Genomic DNA, 22059 nt, shown 5'->3' with positions numbered 1-22059 from the left:
CCCAGACGTGAATAACAACTGTAGTCACACAGTCACACAGATTTTTATAGATTATTTTATATCAGCATTTTCAATTTTCTTGAATTTTCTCAACTGCGCTTCCTGTCTTCAGTAATACACAGAAAAAAGGAAAGGCGCTGACAGACTTTTCTCTGTTTATTAGGAGGACTCCCAGGCCAAGTACTGATGCTACTGATCTCTGTGGTTGGAGTTCAGAGGACTGTTGAAACATCAGTCTCACTAAATATTTTTTTTGTTTGATCTGCAGCAGCAGGGAAAATAACTGAACATGTAATTTTCGATAACTTCAAGGTCTGCTGCTGTAGGAAGGACAAGAATCCATATATAATGCAAAAATCCTCCTTTTTCGTTGTAATAGTGAAGCATGCCTCTTAAAATTTACCGTAGCCTGCTGTGCACCAGCATGAGGATGGCACGTTTCACGCTCTTTGAAATCCCACATTTTTTTGGTATATTAAAGCTGCTAAAGTAAAAATATGTTTTGCATTTTGATCATAAACAAGAATTTCCCAGCCTCCTGCTTCACTGTGATATTTGAGTTCTGAGGCCACACCGTTTCTACACATACACACACAAAAAAAAAAAAAACTCAAAACTCTTATCAAAATATATTTTATTCTGGACTTTGTTTCACTGATCTGATTTTAAATGGTAACAAATCGATGTGATGAGTTGCAAAAAAAAACCAAAACAAAACAAAGGCTTTAAGACTCATTGGAGAGATGCTGTTGGGCGAACATGGTCACTGTTATGGCGACACAGGCGGCCATGTTGACTCAGACGCACTGTGACAGACCTAAAGACACATCAGAGGAGTCTGCAGGGATTTTAGAAAACATTGGCTTCAAATACAGGGAAGAGAAAAAAATCTATTTAAAAGCACATGAACACATGAACGCTCTCTTACCATTTAGTAGAAATCTGGCATTTTATTACACAGAGATGAAGCAGAGATGCTCTGGAGGCAGTTTTTGGTTTAAGCCAAAGAGAAGCCAAACCTAAGGCATAACATGTATAATATAATATGATCGTGACTTCGTTTTTGACCAATTCCTGATGAGTCCTCGCTGGGCTTGACTCAAATAAGAAATATTTGCAAGGAACCTTTTTTTTTCTGCAAAAAATGAACATATTATTTTATACATTCTGCTTCCCTACGTCCTGGTTGGCCAGTGGGCCGACTGGTTATTGTGTTTGTGAATAAAACAGAACTGCCATTTTCAAGCACGCCAGTACATCTAGCAGGTTGAACATGTGTGCAGGCAAACTTCAGAGCGCACAAACCTGACAAGTTTCTGACAGCAGAGAATTAGAGAGCAGGCGTGAGGGGGTGAACAGGTTTGTCAATGTGTATTTATGTGGATTATAGCAGCCACAAGAACACATTTACTGAGAGTTTATTCGTATTCAAATAGATATATATACTTTTTTTGGAAAATCCATTTTTGAACTCAAAATGTTTGACTGCACACACTTTAGACACAAATATGACCATCAAACATTTGTTTTGCTTCCAGAGCAACTTTCACTTTCACACAGAACATCTGTACAACTCCCAAATTTATCTATGCGAAAAAGAGGGGACAGAAAAATTCCCCGGAGTCTTGACTTGTTTGAAAAATTACATTTTTTTTATTAATTTTGTGTTCTGTGTAAGCCAAGAGGAGATTCAAGAGACACTCTTTCCTGGGACAAGGCTTGCCAAAAAGATCCAAGCAAAAGAAAAAGTGAAACATCTCTTTATTAAAACATAGACAAATTTAGTGGTAATTTACCCCGGGGGGGGGGAAACTTCCCACGCAAGGTGCCTTCAGAATGACAGCTCAGCTCAGTAAGCCTTACATTATAGGGTCAACCTTTACTATTTGATCAATAGCATCAAAGTAAAAAAAAATCCTTAAAATTTATAGAACATGTAAATTAACACTGCCAATAAGTCATTAATTCACTTTCTTTTTCAAATCTACAAAGAAATTACAAAAATGCAACTTTAAATTTGTCTTTAAAAGAGTATAAAATGTCTCATCACTCGGGAACCTCAGAATAAAATGTGGGCTGAATTTTGGTGAAGAACTGCTGATGAATTAAAATGCATCAAAAGTACAATTTGTTGTTTTCCAGGTTTAAATTACCGTGTTGAAGGAAACAGACTCTATATTTGACCTTTAGCCACAACACATAGCTCACGTGACTGCCGACGCCCCCCCCCCCCCCCCCAAATCATCAACCACAGCAGATCAAAATTAAAATGATCAAATATTGCTTTTATGTTTGATCTGCTTTCTGGGCCTGATTCTGAATAGCTACCTCATTCCAGGGATGCTGTTAAGATACATCAGGAAAGAAAAGCACCCCCCCCCTCACCCCCATCTGTCTGCATGACAGACTGAACTATTTCTGCAAATGTCTGGGAGTGAAAACATAGAAAGTCTCTTTCTCTTCCCATCTGCCACATTAAAGTCCAGGCCAGAGAAAATGTGGGGAGGTTGTTTTATTAAAACAGTTAAAAAATATATATTATACCAGATTAAAACTTCACTCTTGAGGCAGAGCTGATCTAAGTATCAATTAAGTCGCTGTTTGAATTAAACGTCAAACAGAGCCGAGCCAAGGAACGTATATTTCCCAAAGTGGAAAATACGTGCCAACCTAATTGGAAGTTTAAAGACAAAACTTTGGTCAAAAAACTATTTAAAAGATGAGATTCCACCGTTCGTTCAGGCCACAGCAAGGAGGCAAAAAAAAAAAAAAAATCAATTAAAGGAGACGTCATTGTTTCAGGCTGGTATGATCATTTTGACAATGGAGAGAGTCTGTATGCAAAACCACTTCCTGTTTACTCTCTGCCACATTAAAATATATGCTTTGTATAGTGCCTGAAATTTTATTATGCAACACAGAAAGCTGAGCCCACATTGAGGATGTTAGTTTCTTTTCTGTTCACGATAGAATAAAATATGGAATTTACAGGCAACAATAAACGGAGGAGTGATTTTGAACGCAGCTTCCGTGTCCATGATATTAGCTACGTCCTCTTGTCCAGGATTTTTTTTCTTTGGCTCTGCCCTTTGTGGTTTAACTCGTAGAGATAACTTCTGCCCCCAGTGACTCCACCTGAAAAGCTCAAAGTAGCAAAAGCACGTTTAGACGGGATGTTTCAGCGCCGCCAGCGTCTTTGGAAGCCTTTAAATCAAATTGCAGGTGTTAACTCTACTGAATTCACTGTTCAGAGTTGTTGGTTTGTTAGTAAAAGGTACAAAAGGAACTTGCTGGCTGACAGTCTTGATTTGAGTTGGGACCCTGTGTACTGTTGCAGTACGCAGAATTAAGAGCAGCCTTGAACATTCAGACAAGCGGAGGGATTTTGTTTCTTTTTCATTTTTTTCTTTTTTTTTGTCTGATCAGACGTGTAAACTGTGATCACTGAGTCCAGAGAGGAGAATTGTGGGTCAAACCGTCAAATAGTGCACAAAAGAGCTGTTTTTAAAGCATCTGGGTATACGTCACCACACGCAGCTGTGTGCCCGGTTGGCTGTGCGAGGATAATCCGGAGTTTGTCGTCTGGGAAAAAGACAATTCAGTTACTGCATTCTGACCCTCTCACAACTGCAGAGACCTCTGGTGAAATATGAAGGGGAAGCAGAGCCTTTTAGGTTTGTCGCCAGGTTTTGAAGTCATGACAAAGACATAGTTTGGTGTGCATGTATGAGTGTGTCAGTGTAAATGTAGTTCTCCACTTACTAAAACTTTCGCCTGACCAGACCCCCCCCCCCCCCCCCCAAAGATAGAAAATATAAAAACATTGAAACAAGAGATCTGAAATAAAAAAAAAAAAAACTAAGTGCCATCCTGTCTTATGGTGGAGAGGTTGATATGTCTGCACAATGAGATCCAGCTAGGAACAAAGATCAACACTTTTTTCATTTTTTTCATTTTGATGAAGATGAGCATGGTTTGAAGATCGAAAAAAAGGGGAAAAAAGAAAGAAAAAGCAAAATAGCTTCCAAATTTGGTACATATACGGATCTGTAACTTTTTTTTCCTTTTTTTTTTTTGTTTTTCTTTTTTCACTGCGTCCCTTCTGCATCTCTGTAAGAGTCCGCACAGATAGAGAGGGTCGCTTCCATCCGCCCTTATCCATCCCTCCATTCCAGTCTGTATGTCTGTCCGTCCGTCCGTCCTTCTGTTCATCCCTGCATCTGGACCTGCTGTGTCGGGTTGCTTGCTTCCTGTTCCTGTTTCCTGCTTCCTGTCTGTCAGTGGGCGGGGCCATAGTCGTAAGCGTGAGCAGTACGCAGGGCAGGCAGGGACAGTCATTTGGCTATGTACACATTCATGGTCGGTCCATGGCTTCCAACAAACAGCAGTGCTATTTCCGCAGATCTAGTACACACACCTGAGGAGGAAAAATAAAGAACAGCATTACCACTGAAAACTAGAGACAGAAAAAAGCCACTGCATGTCCATCCAAACGGCCCCCATATGGACTTACAGATCCATCTGATGCGCTGGCTCCCACTTTGTCCCCTGCTGCATTCCAGCAAACCTCAAAGATTCCCCCCGTCCCTCTATAACTGTGAACTAAAGCGCCCGTCTGCAGAAACAAGGGACAGAAACATTATTTTTCAAAAAGTTTCAGAAAGGTTTTTGTGCTCATGCAGAGTAAAAGGAAAAGAATGAGAAGAGGAGAGACAGTTTTTACACCTTGATGATGAAAGAGGGAACGATAGGGACAGAACAGCAGCAACAGGGAGTAGAAGGTCACTCTGCAGCATTGTGAATCGCATTGTGGGAGAGATGGCCAAACAGGAGGAGGTCTGAACAGCAAAAGTCCAGTGGGACCAGCTCACAGCCCAAATCACACTCCACTGTCCCTTTCTGTGTGGCTGACGGACCGGGGAAGACGTTATGGATGTTTTAGCGGTCCACCAGGATTTGTCTTGGTCATCACGATGTGAGAGAAACCCCAGAGATGAGGGGCACCAAGACAGATACCATGGCTGCTTAGGGTAACTTTAGTTCCTCCAAATAATCAGCATTGTTTATTTTTTTATTTATTTTTTTTTTGGGGCATTTATCTATTTGCAAATGTTTTTGATCACAAGCCCCACTACCGGCAGGCACCAGTGGACCATTGGTCTGCTGTGAGGCTAACATGCAGAGAACTACAAAGGCCTCATTATTCTCTCTCCACATCTGTCTGTACAACTTGCAAAATGCATTTAAATCCCTGGTAAGTTTTTTTTTTAGCTTAGCCTTGCTGCTGTGTTTATTTGATGTCCTTCATCGATTTCCACTCAATATGCAGCTTTACACACCTTTAAAGGGGTATCCAGAGTCTTATATTTATGTAGAGACGACATACATTTTTTCCTTTCTCTTTTCCTCCTACCTGTGTATTCCAAATGTGCACACATTTGTCAAAGGAGCCACTGGCCAGATGCCGACCATCAGGGCTAAAAGCCACACTATAGACCGGCTCCTGGTGTTTAGTCAGTGTGTGGATACAGATGCCTCTCTCCACGTCCCAAAGACGGACTGTGGAGTCAAACGACGCACTGTGGGGGTGGGAAACAAGCAGGGTTATGGGGGTGCTACTGCTGAAAGTGCACAGGGTTAGGGTTAGGGTCAAAGTTGTGCTTCATATCATAACCATGTCATAAAAAAAAAAAAAAACAGGTTTCTTCGGCAAAATTACTGCCATTTAGTCTCAATTACACCACTTTGCTAGATCTAAAACAACCAAGAAAAAAATAAAAAATTCAAACCGGGCAAATTTCATTTCCTGTTCTAGAGGATTGCTAAAATACAATGAATTCAATAGGCTGATAGTTAGGTGGCAATCCTACTGGCTCAATTTCAAATGCTCTGTGTAACAACTTTTTAATCTGTAGTCATTAAATGCATTAAATTAATGTTCTTGCCAGTTGTAATTTATGAGTTCTCTGGAATTCCAAACAGAGAGGAAGGAAAATGTGTCAGCATTTATTTTAATATTGTGGGCATTTTCCATTTCCAGTGCCCTTTCTCCTCCGAGGACACAATCACAAGTTGTCATGTCAATTTCAGGGGGACAGTCCCAGCCCCAAATCTAATTTTGTGGCTTACACAACAGTTGTTACAAGTTATGTGCTGTACTAATTTTTTTGTATCACAAGTTAAAAAGGCCAGAGTGTTTGAATTCTTTATATTAGACAGCTGAAACCTGCTTGTCGCAGACACATACCTGGCTAGCATGAGGTTCGCACTGGGATTGTTGGTTCCGGGGCCAGTGGGACTCCATTTGATGGTGTAGATTTCTTTACTGTGGGCCTGAAGGTCATGGACACACGAGTCTTGCTTCATACTCCAAATCTGAAAAAAATTACTTTATTAATTACTATGATAGATCTTCCAGCTGCAGATTTATGATTTATGTGTAGGGGGCAGAAGTCTGATAACTCAGATTTAATTACATACTCAAGCCTGTGTTTTCCATCAGTGTGGATACTCAGATTTTAGTAAGATAAAATTATATTTTACAAATTGCAGGACAGGGAAGATGGATTTTCTTTTTCCAGAATCTCCAGACATTGTATATTCCTCATGGCCAATTACTTTTAGGTCAAGGGTAAGAGTGAAAAATGGCACAAAATGTCCAGCATTTCTCAGCTCACCTTCAACGTCATGTCATCTGAGCAGGAGGCTAGCAGGTTCCCTGTGGGATCCCACTTGATTGCATTTACTTCATTCTGAAACGAGAAAAGAATAAAAGGGGATATGCATGTACAGTTGGTTGTGTGTTCACCACATCCACAGATACACTTTGAAATGAAGGCAAAACAACTTTCTATAAGGTTTGACACCAGACACTTATAAATATTCCGTCCATCTAAAAAAATAGAGATAACATGTTCCTTCAGACGTTTAGGTAATGAGTAGACACCCCCTATGCAAACACAAACATCACTTACTGTGTGTCCCTGGAATGTTTTAATGGGTCTGTCTTGTCCTAGTTTACAAACATGGATGCACATGTCTGTGCTGCAAGAGGCGAATGTGTTGTTACTCTGCCAGTCCACATCTAGTGCCGGAGCTGAAAGTGAGAAAAAGTGAAGAAAAACAGATATTATGAAGGACAAAAATAAACTGCGAGAGAAATAATGTCCAATGAAAAATGTATAGAAGGTTGTAGGGACAGTGGTGAAGATGCATTCAGTACCTGAATGGAAGGGAAATTGTTGTTTGGCTTCTCCTGTATGGGCATCCCAAATTATTGTTGTCTGGGAGGGGACATTTACAAGTACAATTAGTACCAACAAAAAGTGCACAATTTAACCACTATTGCTATGAGATCACCAAAAACGTTGTCTCATGCAATATGTTGTGAGCAAAGGAGCTCATTTATATAACCGCCTGATTTACCTTGTCTACTCCTGCACTGAGGATAAAATTGCCCTTTTTATTCCACTTAAGGGCAAAGATGGGACCTTTATGTTGGCCAAGTGTACTAGCCAGGTTACCTACAGAGCAGGACACACAGACGGGAAACACAATCCATTATAATCCAATGTAAAGTAACATAATTTAAATAAGAAAGCATGTAAAGAGCTACTGGATAACACAGTAACCATGACAAACTAATTCAACAGCGATGTGTAAACATCCCTATAGGTGGTAGCATTGTACAAGGATTAACTGAGCAATGTACCTGCTGAACTACAGATTTATCAATCCATACCAGCTGCAAGAAACATGATGCCACCACCATTATTAGGCTTAGAATGGCAGCAAGTATACAAACTCTCGTAAACAGAAACAAAGAATATATACTATACTATTATAGAACTGTGAGTTGAAAAATATTTTCCTCCAAATAACTTTATCGCAAAAAAATTAATCTTACCATCCTTCGTCCATATTCTAGCAAATCCATCATAGGAGCCTGTTGCTAACAGTGTGCCCTCACTCTGTCAGAGAAAAGAGGACAGGAGGGAGAGAGAGAGATTGAGAGAGGCATCAAATGTGTGTGTGCTTGTCAGTTTTCCCACAAAGCCATTCCAAACATATTTCCAGACCCGTGTTGTCATTTTTGGCTGCAGCATTTGCCTAAAGAGTCCAGGATGAATGAACATTTGCTGTGATTCAGCTGGTATTATAAAAGAAGCCTGTGTTTTCCATCAGTGTGGATACTATCCAGGAAATTTTTGCCTCTGCCCTTGGCTCAGTTTTACAGCCCATTGGCTGAACTGAAGGAAAAATTCCACCTTCTGATACTCCGCTGTTGGATATTATCAAGTTATGTTCTGGGAGTTCCTCTGTGGTGGAAGTGTTTGTTGTTTGTTTGCCAACCTGCTGTTTCCAGAACATGCATCACTTTACTGTATGTATGCAGTGGGCCCTGCATGGTGTATTGTTGTGTGTGCATTTTTGCATTAGTGTCCATACATTCCAGTCTAGTGAGGTGACATCTTTGTTACTGGGGACGTCCTGTCCTCCCTCTCGTATGCAGTGTCTCAGCACCAGCTGTGTGGAGCTGCTCGTACTGTTCTCACTGAGGTTCCAAATACGAGCCGTCGAATCACCAGACCTGACACACACAGACAGAATCACAAACATTTGAGCCAGTGTCCAGGAGCCTAACTGACTGTAATGGACTGTGAATGATAGATGCTTATTGCTTCACACAGCATCTAAAGTTGCTGCTGTGAGGCATTTTTCAATTTGGCTTGGTTTATAAATTCCCCCCACATTAGTTTACAATTTTAAATTGAAATAAATAACACTACTGGGGAAAAAAAAGAGTCACAATAAAATATCACAGACCAGTAAACGAATGAAAACAGTCTTCACTGATTACGTCAATTAAATAAAATATAGATGTAACACTTTCTGGTTCCTGCTTATCCCATTTTATGAAACTGAAAATGGAAAACTGTTTATAAAAATAATGCAGATGGATATTTATATACAAATGTCACCCTTGGCTCTGGGAAAGGTGTCTATTCTCTATTCTGACATGTTGCATATCACATCATATCATCACATCACATCATACAGATAGCAGTGACTCAAAACTCTAAATCTTCTGTTGCAACAACAGGAAAAGTGAAGCAGGTGGAAAAGCATCAAACTTGTAAACTTGTAAAAAGTGAGTTTTTACTTGTTTTATTCAGAGACAGTAAGAGGGCAGGAACACAGGAGAAAGGTTGGCAAGGGAAGGTGACTCACCCTGATGCCAACAGATCACTGACTGGGTTCCAGGCACAGATGAAAACCTCTGACTCGTGGCCCCTCAGGACCATGGCCTTGTTCTGGGGGATCTCCACATCTCCGTCTACCTCCATCAGGTCTGCATGATTGTCTGGGCAGAGTTTGATAGGTGATGCAGTTAGATGAAGATCATTCTGGCAGTATATTGTCATCTACTTCATTTTACCACTGAAAATAAGTGATCTATGTGCATATTGTTCTCCAATGAGCAGAATATGCAAATTGAGTAATTTGGTTCATGGAAGAAATTCAAAATTGTCAAACTATCCCAGGGTAAAGAGGAATTTCCTGTCTGATGTACAGGTTTCTTAATAGCTATAGCTTTGTTATCACCAGAAATGATTAATCATTGCCTGTCCTTTTACCAGTATTACTATTACGCACTTGCTAAGGCATGGGCTCCATTCTCCTCCCCATTGGCAGTATTCTCTCCATTCTTGGCGTTGCCGGCGATGCTGCCTCCAGTGGCAGATGCCGGAGCTGAAGTGGCAGCCTGCTGTTGGGCCATTTTGTCCCGGTAGGCCTGTTGCCTTGTCTGAACGACGTCCGGCATCACCGCATCAATTAGGGACAGAGACTCTATGGGCCGCCCGTCAAATAACGTCCCGTCCTGGATAGTGGGAAAGGATTTAGAGAGGAAGCACACAGGGAGCACAGTTCGGGCAAGGAGAGTGTCATATATTGTGTGTCCCACCTCATTGATGCTGACTTCAGCCTCAACGTACTGCAGGCCCTTCTGAATGATGCTGATGAGGGCAGCAGGGGGAACCAGAGCACCATTTATGTTGGACTGGCTGATGTGACTCTCAATACCAAATGTAAATGCTGAGTGGGAGAACCCTTGAGAGGAGGATACAAACATACGCACACACACAAAGACAAAAAATATTTCAATAATAAAGGATTTCAATGTCTATAAACTATATCTACTGTATATCTGTATATCTATACGGCACAGAAAAAAGCTATTGCTGGATTCTTAAGTTTCTGTTGGGGGAAAAAGGAGCATTTAGTTTGTATTGCCATTAAAAAAATATTGTGTACCCCCTTGTTTTCATCTATATTTATATTCGTAGACTTTTAATGATTTTACTTATTTGACTATAGCTTTACAAAGTTTGGTATAGGTATAAGGATATAATGACATGTCACTTGGCTGGACATTTAAAATTGGAGAAAGGCAGGTGCAATGAATAAGAGGACAGATACCTGACTCCTGTAGGTATCTGTAGACCAGGAAGTTGACCTCATCACTGCTAATGCTCATCTTTACTCCTGTTACACCATGAGGTCAGCACACACACACCTAGCCTGAAAAACACAGAGACAATGATACCCATAAATACATGCAAGAAAGGTGACCACAGAGCAATAAAGACAGGAGTCTGTTGGCGTATTAGCAGCCGTCAGTGCACATTAGCACCACGACATTTGAATCTGCTGCAACTTTTGACATAATGCAACGGGCCGTTAATCAGTAAGCACACACACTTGCTGACATTGCAATCCAACATTAACTGATTAATTTACAGTATTAATAATACACAGTATTTCATTGTTATAGATGCCTCCTGCTGCCCTCATTTGTCACATGACACAAGAATAACACAAGGTAATAGTAAATTCCTCTGGCACGTCCTGTTGTTGATAAACCAGCTGGCTCCACCTACATCACTATCATCTTCATATCTATTTACTATGTTGACTGGAAGGCTAGTTGTTTCAACTTGACTTGATCTATATTTCCACATGAACTAAGGACATAATGACTGTGTGTTGGTGTGTGGTACAGCTGCTTCTCATGGATGGAATGGAACATTTGTGTAATGACAGTCTATTACAGGTCCATTACAAACTGAAAAGTCCAGTGGGACTGGGATGTTTCATCTCTTATATCTGCCTAGACACAGAACAGAAGATCATGATTCAAGTTAGCTTTAATAGCTTATTTTATGAACCAAAGGGTAAGCAACTACAACACAGAGGTAAAATAAAACAAAACTCAGAGCCATAGAGATGATTCCAAATAAGGACCAGCTCAAAGCCTGTTTCCCCTGATAATAATCATCCATGTAATGCCTGGGGCTCAGTGTCTGCAGCTCACTCTCCCAGGAGAAGCAGGTTTTTCTGTGCATTTAATGGCATTTAGGTGGCTGAAGCACTGTTTACTAGGGTTGCATTTAACTTCCTGTGATGTTAGAGTTTCCTAATCTGGCAAACCAAAGCATTTAGCATGGTCTGTGGCCTTAATGTTCATAAATAACACTTCCTTTATTGAGCAATAAGACAATCAACAAACGATAGATGTGCCCGCAGCGATGCTAGCATGTTAATTGATTACAAGAGAAAATGAGATGAGGATAATGTGTAATGGCAGCCTGAGGGGCTCTGTGTACAGTTAGAAGTCCAGTGTGTCTACTCCTCTGACCACTGACAATATTGCTCAACCTGTAAAGTCTAGTCAGGGCACCACTACCACCGCCACCACAACAGCGACAGAAACAACAATAACAACAGACTAACAGCAGACTCCATAATAAAGACAGCAGCAGCAGACTCAGAACCAATTGCGTCACCTTCACAACAGAATAAACTGCCACGGCTGAGCTGTTCGGGGAGCCGCACATGACTCAGGGGACAGCAGCAACTTTGCAGCCAAGACAGCAGAAGAAGAAGTAATGTTGTCTGGCATTTTGGCTCTGTGATACTTATCTGTGCCCGGACTCTTGGGCTCTAGTGAGAAATGACTGTTTTACCACAGAGACAGCAGTCAGCTCTTAGGATCAGATATACAGCAGACAGAAAATAATTATGTAAACTAGGGCTTCATGTCAGAAGTAACTCCCATGCAACTGCAAAAGTGACCATTTGCAAACAGGCGACCTTTTGTCCTGTCGACACGAGCTGTGGCATCACATACATACTGTACTATAAACTACTGTAACTAAGCCTATTATTAAATCATCAGCAGCTCCCAGCTGCTTCCATTGTAGAGGCTCATATTGCAAACATTTCAGCTGCCTGTTAACTTTATAACATGCCCCACCTCTTCACTCTTTGGTTAGCATGTGTTTATGACTTAAATGAACATAAACTGCCACTGTTGAAAATGTGAGAGTAAGTCAAAAATAAACTAGCCAAGAATATGCTCAACATAAGTTAATTACAGGAGACTAACCCTCTACAGACATGCATACACAGTGACCAGGAAAAAAAGATTCAGTGCACTAACATGTTTAAAGTGTGAAATATCAGAAAAACAGCTCAAATTGGATTTGAAAAAAATGAAAATAAATCACAGACTTTAATCACTATATTAAACCAACTTTATGACAACTTCCTTCAGGTAAAATTACTTCTTTCTCAGCAGAGTGGGGAAAAAAGCTCCAAGCACAAATCACCACTAAAACTTTTATCTAAATTGGACAGGCCTCCGTCTACTATAACTGTACTTGGTATGAAAAACTCAATGCTTTGGGCTTATAGACAAAATCTATAGTACACTTTTGGAATACTTTCACATACTGTAATCATTGGCATTGACTGCTAGAAAACCAAACCAACAGCTTATCAATCAGATGCAAACACACTCCCTCTCTCTCGACTACCATTTAACCTACTCAGGAGAGAAGGATTGAAACACATACACACTAGTGCATTGTCTGAGTAGCTTCTTAAAGGCTTGAATCCCAACACGATTTGTAATTAGAAGCAACCACATTAAAAACTACAAAGACATAACTTGGGGCACATTACTTGCCATTCTTTCGATCTGTGAGAAAAATAAATCTTGTGTGACTCTGAAACATTCAACAGCCTAGATCATAATCTTGACAGAAAGTCAAGATAAACTGGGTTCATGGAATCAGCATCACAAAAAGCCCAAAACAATTGTCATACATCTACATCGTGGTAAAGAAACTTCTCATGTTCTTGTTCACTTTTACTGGGAAGCAAGGGAATCTCCAAACTGGAACCATCTCACATCCTGCATGTGATATACACGGGCCAAGATAGGAGGGATTGATTACAACTGACCAGAACATCACTGCTACCAAACATCAGTGATGTGTGTCTGCACCAAGAATCTTAACAGCACAGAAGAAATGGATGTCACCCTGCCAGACCACAGAGCTAGTTCTTGCTTCTGGCTGGGAGGCAGTTGGATTCATCCTTCAAAATACTATTTTCACTTCATCTACCTATTAACCCCCCCCCCCCCAAAAAAAAAAAGCTTAGGGGGAATTTCATTTAATTATATGGTCTTGTGGTGCATGATATCAATTACATTGAATTTTGGGTATTAAGGACATTTAGGCTATGGAAAATACAAGGTCTCATCTGAACCAAAAACAACTTGAATAACGCATATAGAGAACACACGGGGAGGCAGAGTATGAAGTAAAATCACTGATGTTGTGTTTGGTTGAAATGATAACCTACAGACTGTTGAGTCACAGATCTTTCAGACCCTTTTTAAAAATCCCACTTGACAGCAGCAGAGCCTGGGGAGGACTGTAGGTTTGTAAACAGTGAGCTGTAGTTTCCTCCAGCACCTTCCCGCTGCAGTGGCGCTGTGGAACTACCAGCTGCAGCCAGGATCCTCCGTGTTGACAGTGTGGGAGCACAGGTTGGGGGATGGGAGAGGAGAAGGGAATCTCTTGTCTCTGCATTTCTGCCTCCTCTCTCCCTCATTCTCTGACTGATGCCAGTGGCAAACTGGCCTCTACAAGCAATCTTAAATCAAGTCATAGCTGAATGACGGCGGAAAGGAAGAAACGAGCCCTACAAATGGCCAACTACGTACAAAAATAAGAATGTGACAATTACAGTGGCATGCAGCATGGTTAAAAAGAGTGACATGCCACTGACAAAGCAAGAGTGAAATGATATCGACAAGTGAGAGAGAGAGACGTTCCATCTGTCTCTCATTATATGAAATCAATACAAATGTGAAGTAAATTATATTTGTCTTGATTTATCAACTGGCATACACAATTCATCAGCCCAAGCGCAGCCTGATAAGACACCCAGTCAAAGGTTTTAACTCACTGAAAGAGGTCTAATAAAAATATTACTACACCTTACCAGTATGGAATATCTGTTAGCAAGAAAACAGGAGTGATAACATGCACAGATGATATGCAGAGATTTAATTTTAATTGTACCGATTGGCACACCAGTTTTTTTCTTTAAAGGATAGTGGATGAATTGCTTTTAATATTGCTGTATGCATCACGCTTAAAACTGCCTCACAATGAAAGAATGTACAGTTAAATGCAACAACGATCACATATCCACATAAATAATTCCCATGTATCAATGTGTGTACCATTTCTCTCCATCACCCTAGAGAGTAATGCACAATCACTGGTCAAATTCAGCAACATGTTGCTTGAAGCTGCCTCCTCACAGTCAACAATTAGTAAATGAGTCAAGTTTTAAGCCTGCTGCTCGCAGGAAAAAAATAAAATTCCACAGGAAGTGGCAACAGATAGACACTAACACATAGGTAACCTTGCATTAGTCACTTAGCACTCTAAGTTAGAACCTTTATTACCTCCTTTCATGTTTGTGCACAGAGTGTTTCTCTCTTTTGTTAGTGCAAGTTAGTAAGTCTCAAACCATTTCATCTTTTTTTTATTCACTTCAACCTTTTGGTGTTCCAAAGCATTCACACCTAATGCAGCTTATGCAGATGTGAACAAGTGCTTTTTTTCAGGCCTGGGGCTGACAGTTCATGCTTATATTTTATGCTGTTCTGAAATTCTAAGTAATGTATTGAGGCGTTGTAATGCTGGTGAAAACATTTCTTCTCAACACAAATCCTTCTCAATACAAAGAGTACCACCAACTTAATTTCAAGCTAAAACCTTATGCATACCATTCTGATATTTCTTCTGTGCAGGTTCAGAATTTCTCCTTGAGGAAGAAAGTGTAGATGAGGTTACCACCCCAGGCTTTATTTTTTGACTGAAGATATAGAAAAACAACAAAACAGTTGTCAAAAGTTGAACTATTATGCAAATTTCATGTTATACTTATCCATTCAGGAGATGGAGAAATTTGACTGGGAGTGTACAATTTTGCTGAGTTTTTATTTGTTTGTTCATTTTTGTTTTAAAACAGATGAAGCCATACGAGCTAATGGACCATTTTGTGGGGTCTACTTTGCTCTAGGGCTGCATATTTCATCAAAAGATAATCAGAATCCCTATATGGCTCGCGGCCATTTTCAAATTTTTACAGGAGCTGCAAAATAATTTGCCTGAGTTGTCATTTTTGGGGTGAAATGTGTGATTAAGAACTACAGAGACATCCAGGCCCAGATCATATTCCCCATATATTGGGAATGTGATTGTTTTCCAACTAAAATTGCATTAAATTACAATATTTAAAAAAATACTGTACATATAATATGTGATTGTCTCATACCCTCTTTAATCAGTATGTGGATAGCCATTTTGTTTAAAAACAACATGACAGCAGTGCTTGTGCTAACTAACAAATGTGGCTGCTGACTCTACTTAAACAGCCTGAGCACTTTATTTTGTTAATGTGACAGACTGAAGGAGAATGAAACTGAGAAAACTCACACAGTATCATGTGTTCTTGACTCCACCATTTAAATGCTGTGCTCTTCAAAGCTTTTCTTCTTTCAGTACATCAAGGAAACCGAGCATGGTTAGCTGCTGCTCCGATTCTCTACTGTAGGTGGAGATGAGACTTATTACTGTTTAAGGACTCTGTCTGACACCAGGGAGTTTGGGTCTATTTTCAGGGGGGAGCTAAAGGAAATTCAGGCAGCAGGGATTGAACTGATTTTTCATTGTCTCTCACTTAAAAATGCATCCAATCCTCCTGTACCCCAGTTAGAATCCCACATGAAAAATAGATTCTCACTAGCAGTGTTGCCACAAGCAGGAAAATGTGACGTGAAAAAAATGAGATGGTCTACTCCCAGCCTCCAGTTACCTTTGTCTATGAAGAAGCCCTCATAGAAGTAATGCAAAAGGTGCAGAACACTGATCTGTGCCACTAAGAGTATAATACATGGCAATGCCAACCATGGACAACATTTGAGAGTGCTTCAAATAAGCTGCATTGCCTCTGACAATGGAAATGAACCCCAATGTGCATGTGCCTCTCCCCTCCCCGCCCCTGGTCTTTTGGAGTGACAGATTGCATTGGCAAGCCTAACTCTGCCTCACATGGCCTATGTGAGGTCAGAGAGGCTAGCTGTCTGTCGTGACAGATGGTAGCATGTCATCCTTACTAGCTAGCTTCGCTTGACAGGTACTTAAACCTGCTCAAGCCACCTTGTGTCGATGTGAAGGCAGCAGGTCAGTGAGGGCCATTGAATCGCCCTTTGTGACCTCACTTCAAACTCCCGTGTTGGCTTGGATTAGACACTTTTGTCTAAATCAGAATCCCAATCACTTTAAGCATCTCAGTGGTTGCCAACCTTCAGCTTTAAAAAGAGCCATTTGGGCACGATTCCCACCAAATAAAACCCAACTGGAGCCACAAAACCAATTTGACCACTATAATGAAGAACGTTTCATTAGTTGTGCTGTGTATATAAGAACTACAGTATGCATTTATGAAAAAAGAATTACGATTACCTTTGAGAGCTCAAAATAAGCTGCCAGCCTGTCAGCAAAAGGTAACGCAAACAAGGACACATATTTTGATCAACTAACTAAATAAATAATAAAATAAAATAAAATTATTGATATAATTTTGTTAATTAATGCTAATTTATTGATATAATATGTAATTTAAATAACTGTTATTTATTCATATTATTTGCGCAGAGCCACAGGGAGCCACGGCAGAGGGATGACCCCTGAAGCATCTCCTATGAAGGTCAAGTGTGATGCAAATAACGGGAACATGTCACGATTAATGCTGGCAGTACAGGGTACAGCATTGCAGGGTTTCTATTAAATGTGTATTCTATTAAGTGTATTGATTTCTCATGTCACCATACAAAATTCACCACATACCCGTGATGGTTAAAATGTGAAAGCAGCTTAGGAAAATGACATTTGGCGAACAGCAGCCACTGAGTTTACCATTTTCTGTACTACCACTAGAAGAAAAGCTTTCATGAGATTAGGGAACAACGCATCCAAATTTTAGAGTTCAAGTTTACTTCAGGGACCAACTCAGGGACCAACAAATTATTAAGAACTCTGGCACAATGGCTCAAATTACCAGAGGTGAATCACCAACGCATCACTGCAACACAAAACTCAAGATTTTTGATTCTTTTAGTGCAGCATCTCATGACACACCAAAGATTCTAATGAATGTATTTCGCACAGAATTTGTGCAGTGTTTACAATTTTGTGAAATCCCGGATTAAAGCCTTTTTTTGGTTGTTGTTTTGAGAGGTTTTTGTGTAGTAAGCTGTTAATCCACATACCCTTACCTAAGAACCAGGCAAGCATCTATTTCCAGTAACAGACTGTGGAGGCAAATGCCACAGACAAACAGGATGAGCCAATTTATTGACAGCCGGGGGTAAGTGTGACTGGTACTGGAGTCTTGAACGAGATATGATACAATCCATTACCTGCATAAGCACCCAATGGCCTGCCACTGCATCATGCTACTTTGATACAGAGCTCAGCACATGTTCTTATTCTTAACATTGTCCACACAATCTAATAGCTCCTTGTTGGAAAGTATTCAGTTTAATGTATGAATGATTGAAACTTTAATGTTTAAATAAATATTATTGTTAAAGTTCACTGTGGCCCCAACAAACATAGTCAACCTCCTTTCTGGGATAGGATATAAGAAAATTCACACTAGAACCTGATTATTAGCATTGTGGCGGTTTTTATGGCAACCAGAGATTATTATATTGCAAAGCTTTAACTAAACACCAGGGTGTTTATTTTTTTGGATCCCAGCCAAGATGTGGACAAATTAAAACAGAGCAGCAGCAAAGCTAATCCCACGTTCCTTTACCCCAGCCTTATCTGTATTTAACTCTCTTACTTTCCCTCCTTTATTATTCCTCTCCAACACCTATACATTATCACTCAAAGGGTTTCGAACATCATGGTAAACAGGGCCAAGAACTTCTCCTCTAGTCAGACTAGCTGAGAAGTGTCTAAAATATCTGTAGTGTATTTTGAGAATAGGGGCAGAGGCACAGTATACAAACTAATTTCAAGGCAAACTGCTACACTGAATCAGGACTAAGGGCCCAAATCACCGTAAAACAAATACTTCTTTCTTCTCTCTTTCATGCAAGAGCCTGTTGGGAGTAACACATTGTTCCACACAGCAACATCAATAAAAGTAGAAACAAGTCCTTAAAGCCATGTTTTCAGGAGACTCTTCACAATTCATGCAAGATTTAGCAACCAACTGGATTTCTCCTCATACCAGCAGCCGGTGGCCTGGAGCTCTTTAATGGTATTCTATCATATGTGACGTTTTGTAATGCCCCTGCAGTCATGAAAAACATTTTACACTTGTGAAGCAATTCTCAGTGACTCAGTGTGTTGGGGGAAGGTATCTTCAGGGCCATGCCACTGGGGGTGTTGTCTTTAATTCTTGGCCTAAAAACCTCCACTTCGAATTCACCAAGCTGAGCTATATGCTGTCCTCTGCACAAAATGAACACAATGACACCAGACCAATATGATCCTCTGATATCCCCATTCATTTTCCCCAATTTAATTCTGTCTGCTACACATTAACCCTATGTAACCTACCATAGAAGAAGTCTGCCAGAGCATAGCTTTACATTTTTGCATATATTTCATAGTATTTTAATTTACTATACATCCATACAATCCTTGGATTCCAAATTTTAATAATATGTATTGACCTATGGCCATATTAACTATATAAGTTGCTAGAAAATGCAATAAACCACAAAAAAAAAGAAAATCTTCTTTTAAAAACACATTTTCCCAAATACAGAAATGGTATAGCTGTTATGTAAATATAACAACGGAAAACTGTTTCCTGTGCTGTTGGTAAAATGACTTGGTTCTTTGTGCTTTTTTAGTGCTGACTGGTGAAAAAATGTGTGCATGTATGACTTCATATTGGCGAATTCAGTAAATTACACAATCACTGAATGACTATGTACTGCAAAAAGCAGAGCTGAGGGCTCTACAGTGAGGAAAACAAAGCCTTCCAATAGGGCTGACCTGACATTAACACAGCCACTTGCTAAAATGGGTGACAGCAGAGAATCTTGGTCAAACCACAGAACTTAATGAACCATGTCAGCAATTCAGGCAGAGTGTACTTGGGTATCCCATTGTAAACAAACATGAGTATCGCCAAGGAGACTGATAGCCTCTGTGGATCCTGTCCTGTATTCAAGATTGTTGGTGACTCGAGTTCACAGGAAATTAGTTGGACACAAGAAGTAAACTGTGCTAAAGTGTGCTGTTCTTTCAATTGAAAACAAACTGATACTGTCAAATTTTCTGGTAGTCACAGGGTGGCTAAAAAGCATAAAATCAAACTTAGTTTCCTCTTCAGTAAAACGAGACCCAGGTAAATAGATGCAGAGGGCAACAGGATTTAGGAGGAATGTGGTCAAGCAGTGGCACTCTCAGTGCTACTTGCAATTACAGACACTATCGAGTAACTTTGGGAAATTTCAAAAGGAATTGTACCACCAGTGGTTTTCCTCTCTCTTGCTGTACACATACAATTCATTTGGGTAAATATAGAGCAACCATACTCAGGCATGGAGTAAAACAACCACTATGCAATTATTTTGTTAGTCAGATCACAAACAAATTCTGAGAAAATTTATGTATAATGGGAACATGAGCCAACCGCCATCATCTCCAGTAGCCAGGAGCTCTCTATGTTCTAGGACCAAGATGATCTGAGCAGAACTTAAATTATTCGTGAACAAATCAATTAGTTTACTCATACGTAAATCTAATCTACATAGAACATGGGAATCAATCCAACAGTTTCATGACTAAAATATTTAAATTTCTCTGAAAAAATGTCAGAGTCCAATAACTCAACGGTAAACGCTGCCTGGTTTCTTCAGAAAATCTGATATTAAATCACATCATGGATTTTGGATTTAGTGTCTGAGGAAGCAAAACATCTAAATATGTCAACTTGGGCATTTTCGTTACTATTTTAGAAACCGATTATTGATATTTTGGAAGGATGCCTTCTTGATACATTTCCCCTGACACATTAAACCAATTATCAATCATTTAATCAATTAAATAATCAAGTGAAACCCTGAAATATGGAATGCATGCACCAATGAGAAACCTGAATTTGTGAACTATTGTCTACACAGGAACCAAGGCAAAGAAATCAAACAATATCCTAAGCAATTCAAGCTCTCGCCTAAGAGGGCAATTTAGCCTGAGTCTCATCAATTATATACATTTTAAAAAAAGTAGGATGTTAATTTTCCAAAATATTTCTGTATACCAAGACATACATCAACCAACAAAACCTGCAGCAGCAAGTTATTCAAAGACCATTATATTGAAAGAAACAAAAAATATATAGGTTTGCTCATCTTTTGGGAGTTATTAATATTTCATACTTTTATGTCCAAGCTCAGAAACAAATTCTGAAATTCAGGAGGCAGATTGAAACATCTCACCTCAAGAAAAACAAAAAACAAAGAACAACTCATGCACAACACTCACCACGGTAGTATGTATGTATGCACCACCAGTAATTTCAGTCAGGGCCTTGTACCATGGGCTCTGCAGCTGTAACAAAAAACATGGAAGACTCGGTCAGAGGGTTGAATTACGTTCAATGAAACAAAACTGATAACAGTGTTTTAGGAAAGAGTGCTACAGTTGGAGTTAAATTTTATGACATACACTACCAGTCAAAAGTTTGGACACACTTTCCTATTCATTTGAATGAGAAAGGGCATCCAAACTTTTGACTGGTAGTGTATGTTAAAGTTGCACAACAGCTTTGAGCCTCCGTGAGACACAAGCTGTTTGGAAGGCTGCTACTGTTGATGACAATACTACACAGGTTGCTTTCAAATCAGGTTTCAAAAATTCACACAAATTCACTTAGTGTTTTCCCCATCTGTACCTAGGTCACCAAATGTAAAATAATCTCTATTGTTTATGCTAATTAGAGTACATGGTACATGGGGACTGAATGGTCTTTCCATGTGACTGATACTTCCTCATTATTATGTAATGTATGTTCACTAGCTATGTGTATACAGTGGTAGTCACTATAAGAGCAACACCTGGGTAATGTAAGTTAATGCAAATTTTCTGCAATCAACACTTTTTTGTAAAGTTTAAAATGCTTTTCGTGAGACTGCAATTCAAATTTGTAATAATTATGGCTTCAGACTGAGAGGATGGATTGCATAATAGTGTGATGTGCACTAAAAATTATTGACCATTCTGTTTTTTCTTCCAAGCTCCTTCCCCCATGGTTCCTCCCCTACTTTCTCTGACCTTCATTCCTCCTGTGCCTCTATCCTTTAGTCATCCTTTCCCTGGATGCCTGCCCCCCCTCCTTTAACCCTCTCTATACAGTGAAGGCTCATCTGTAGCTAAGGCTGCAAAGCACAGGGAGAGCGATGTTTCCACAAAGGAAGCAGACTAGTTCGGTGTGGCCAGAGAAACGCTTAAGTGTTAAAGGTTGCTGAGGGTTTGTTAAAGAATGTGATGCAGGCAAATGAAACATCTGTGCCCTTCAAAAAGGGAATGACCACTTGCATATGCTACCAGGCATCCAAGGAGAGGACTCACAGGTGGGCTTGCAACACAATTATAA

At 39.9% G+C, this 22059-nt stretch overlaps 1 protein-coding gene across 2 annotated transcripts in view; it reads right to left on the bottom strand.

Moving 5' to 3' along the window:
• Positions 1-4000: 4000 nt before the first annotated feature.
• The window catches only part of tbl1xr1a (TBL1X/Y related 1a), a 29402-nt gene continuing 11343 nt past the window's right edge, over positions 4001-22059 (bottom strand). For both annotated transcript variants that reach the window (XM_029500105.1, XM_029500106.1), the window contains exons 2-16: positions 20949-21014; positions 10483-10584; positions 9968-10113; positions 9658-9883; positions 9232-9364; positions 8449-8590; positions 7907-7970; positions 7426-7523; positions 7223-7283; positions 6975-7096; positions 6678-6752; positions 6248-6375; positions 5414-5579; positions 4514-4615; positions 4001-4417 (exon numbers count right to left, since the gene is read on the bottom strand). In XM_029500105.1, coding sequence (XP_029355965.1) covers positions 4391-4417; positions 4514-4615; positions 5414-5579; positions 6248-6375; positions 6678-6752; positions 6975-7096; positions 7223-7283; positions 7426-7523; positions 7907-7970; positions 8449-8590; positions 9232-9364; positions 9658-9883; positions 9968-10113; positions 10483-10540 — 1548 coding nt within the window. In that variant the 5' untranslated portion in view covers positions 10541-10584; positions 20949-21014 and the 3' untranslated portion in view covers positions 4001-4390. The remainder of the gene's footprint in view (positions 4418-4513; positions 4616-5413; positions 5580-6247; positions 6376-6677; positions 6753-6974; positions 7097-7222; positions 7284-7425; positions 7524-7906; positions 7971-8448; positions 8591-9231; positions 9365-9657; positions 9884-9967; positions 10114-10482; positions 10585-20948; positions 21015-22059) is intronic.

The sequence above is a fragment of the Echeneis naucrates genome, chromosome 4 (genome assembly GCF_900963305.1).
Source record: "Echeneis naucrates chromosome 4, fEcheNa1.1, whole genome shotgun sequence".
In the NCBI taxonomy this organism is placed as follows: domain Eukaryota; kingdom Metazoa; phylum Chordata; class Actinopteri; order Carangiformes; family Echeneidae; genus Echeneis; species Echeneis naucrates.
This window is presented reverse-complemented; position numbering and strand designations above follow the sequence as displayed.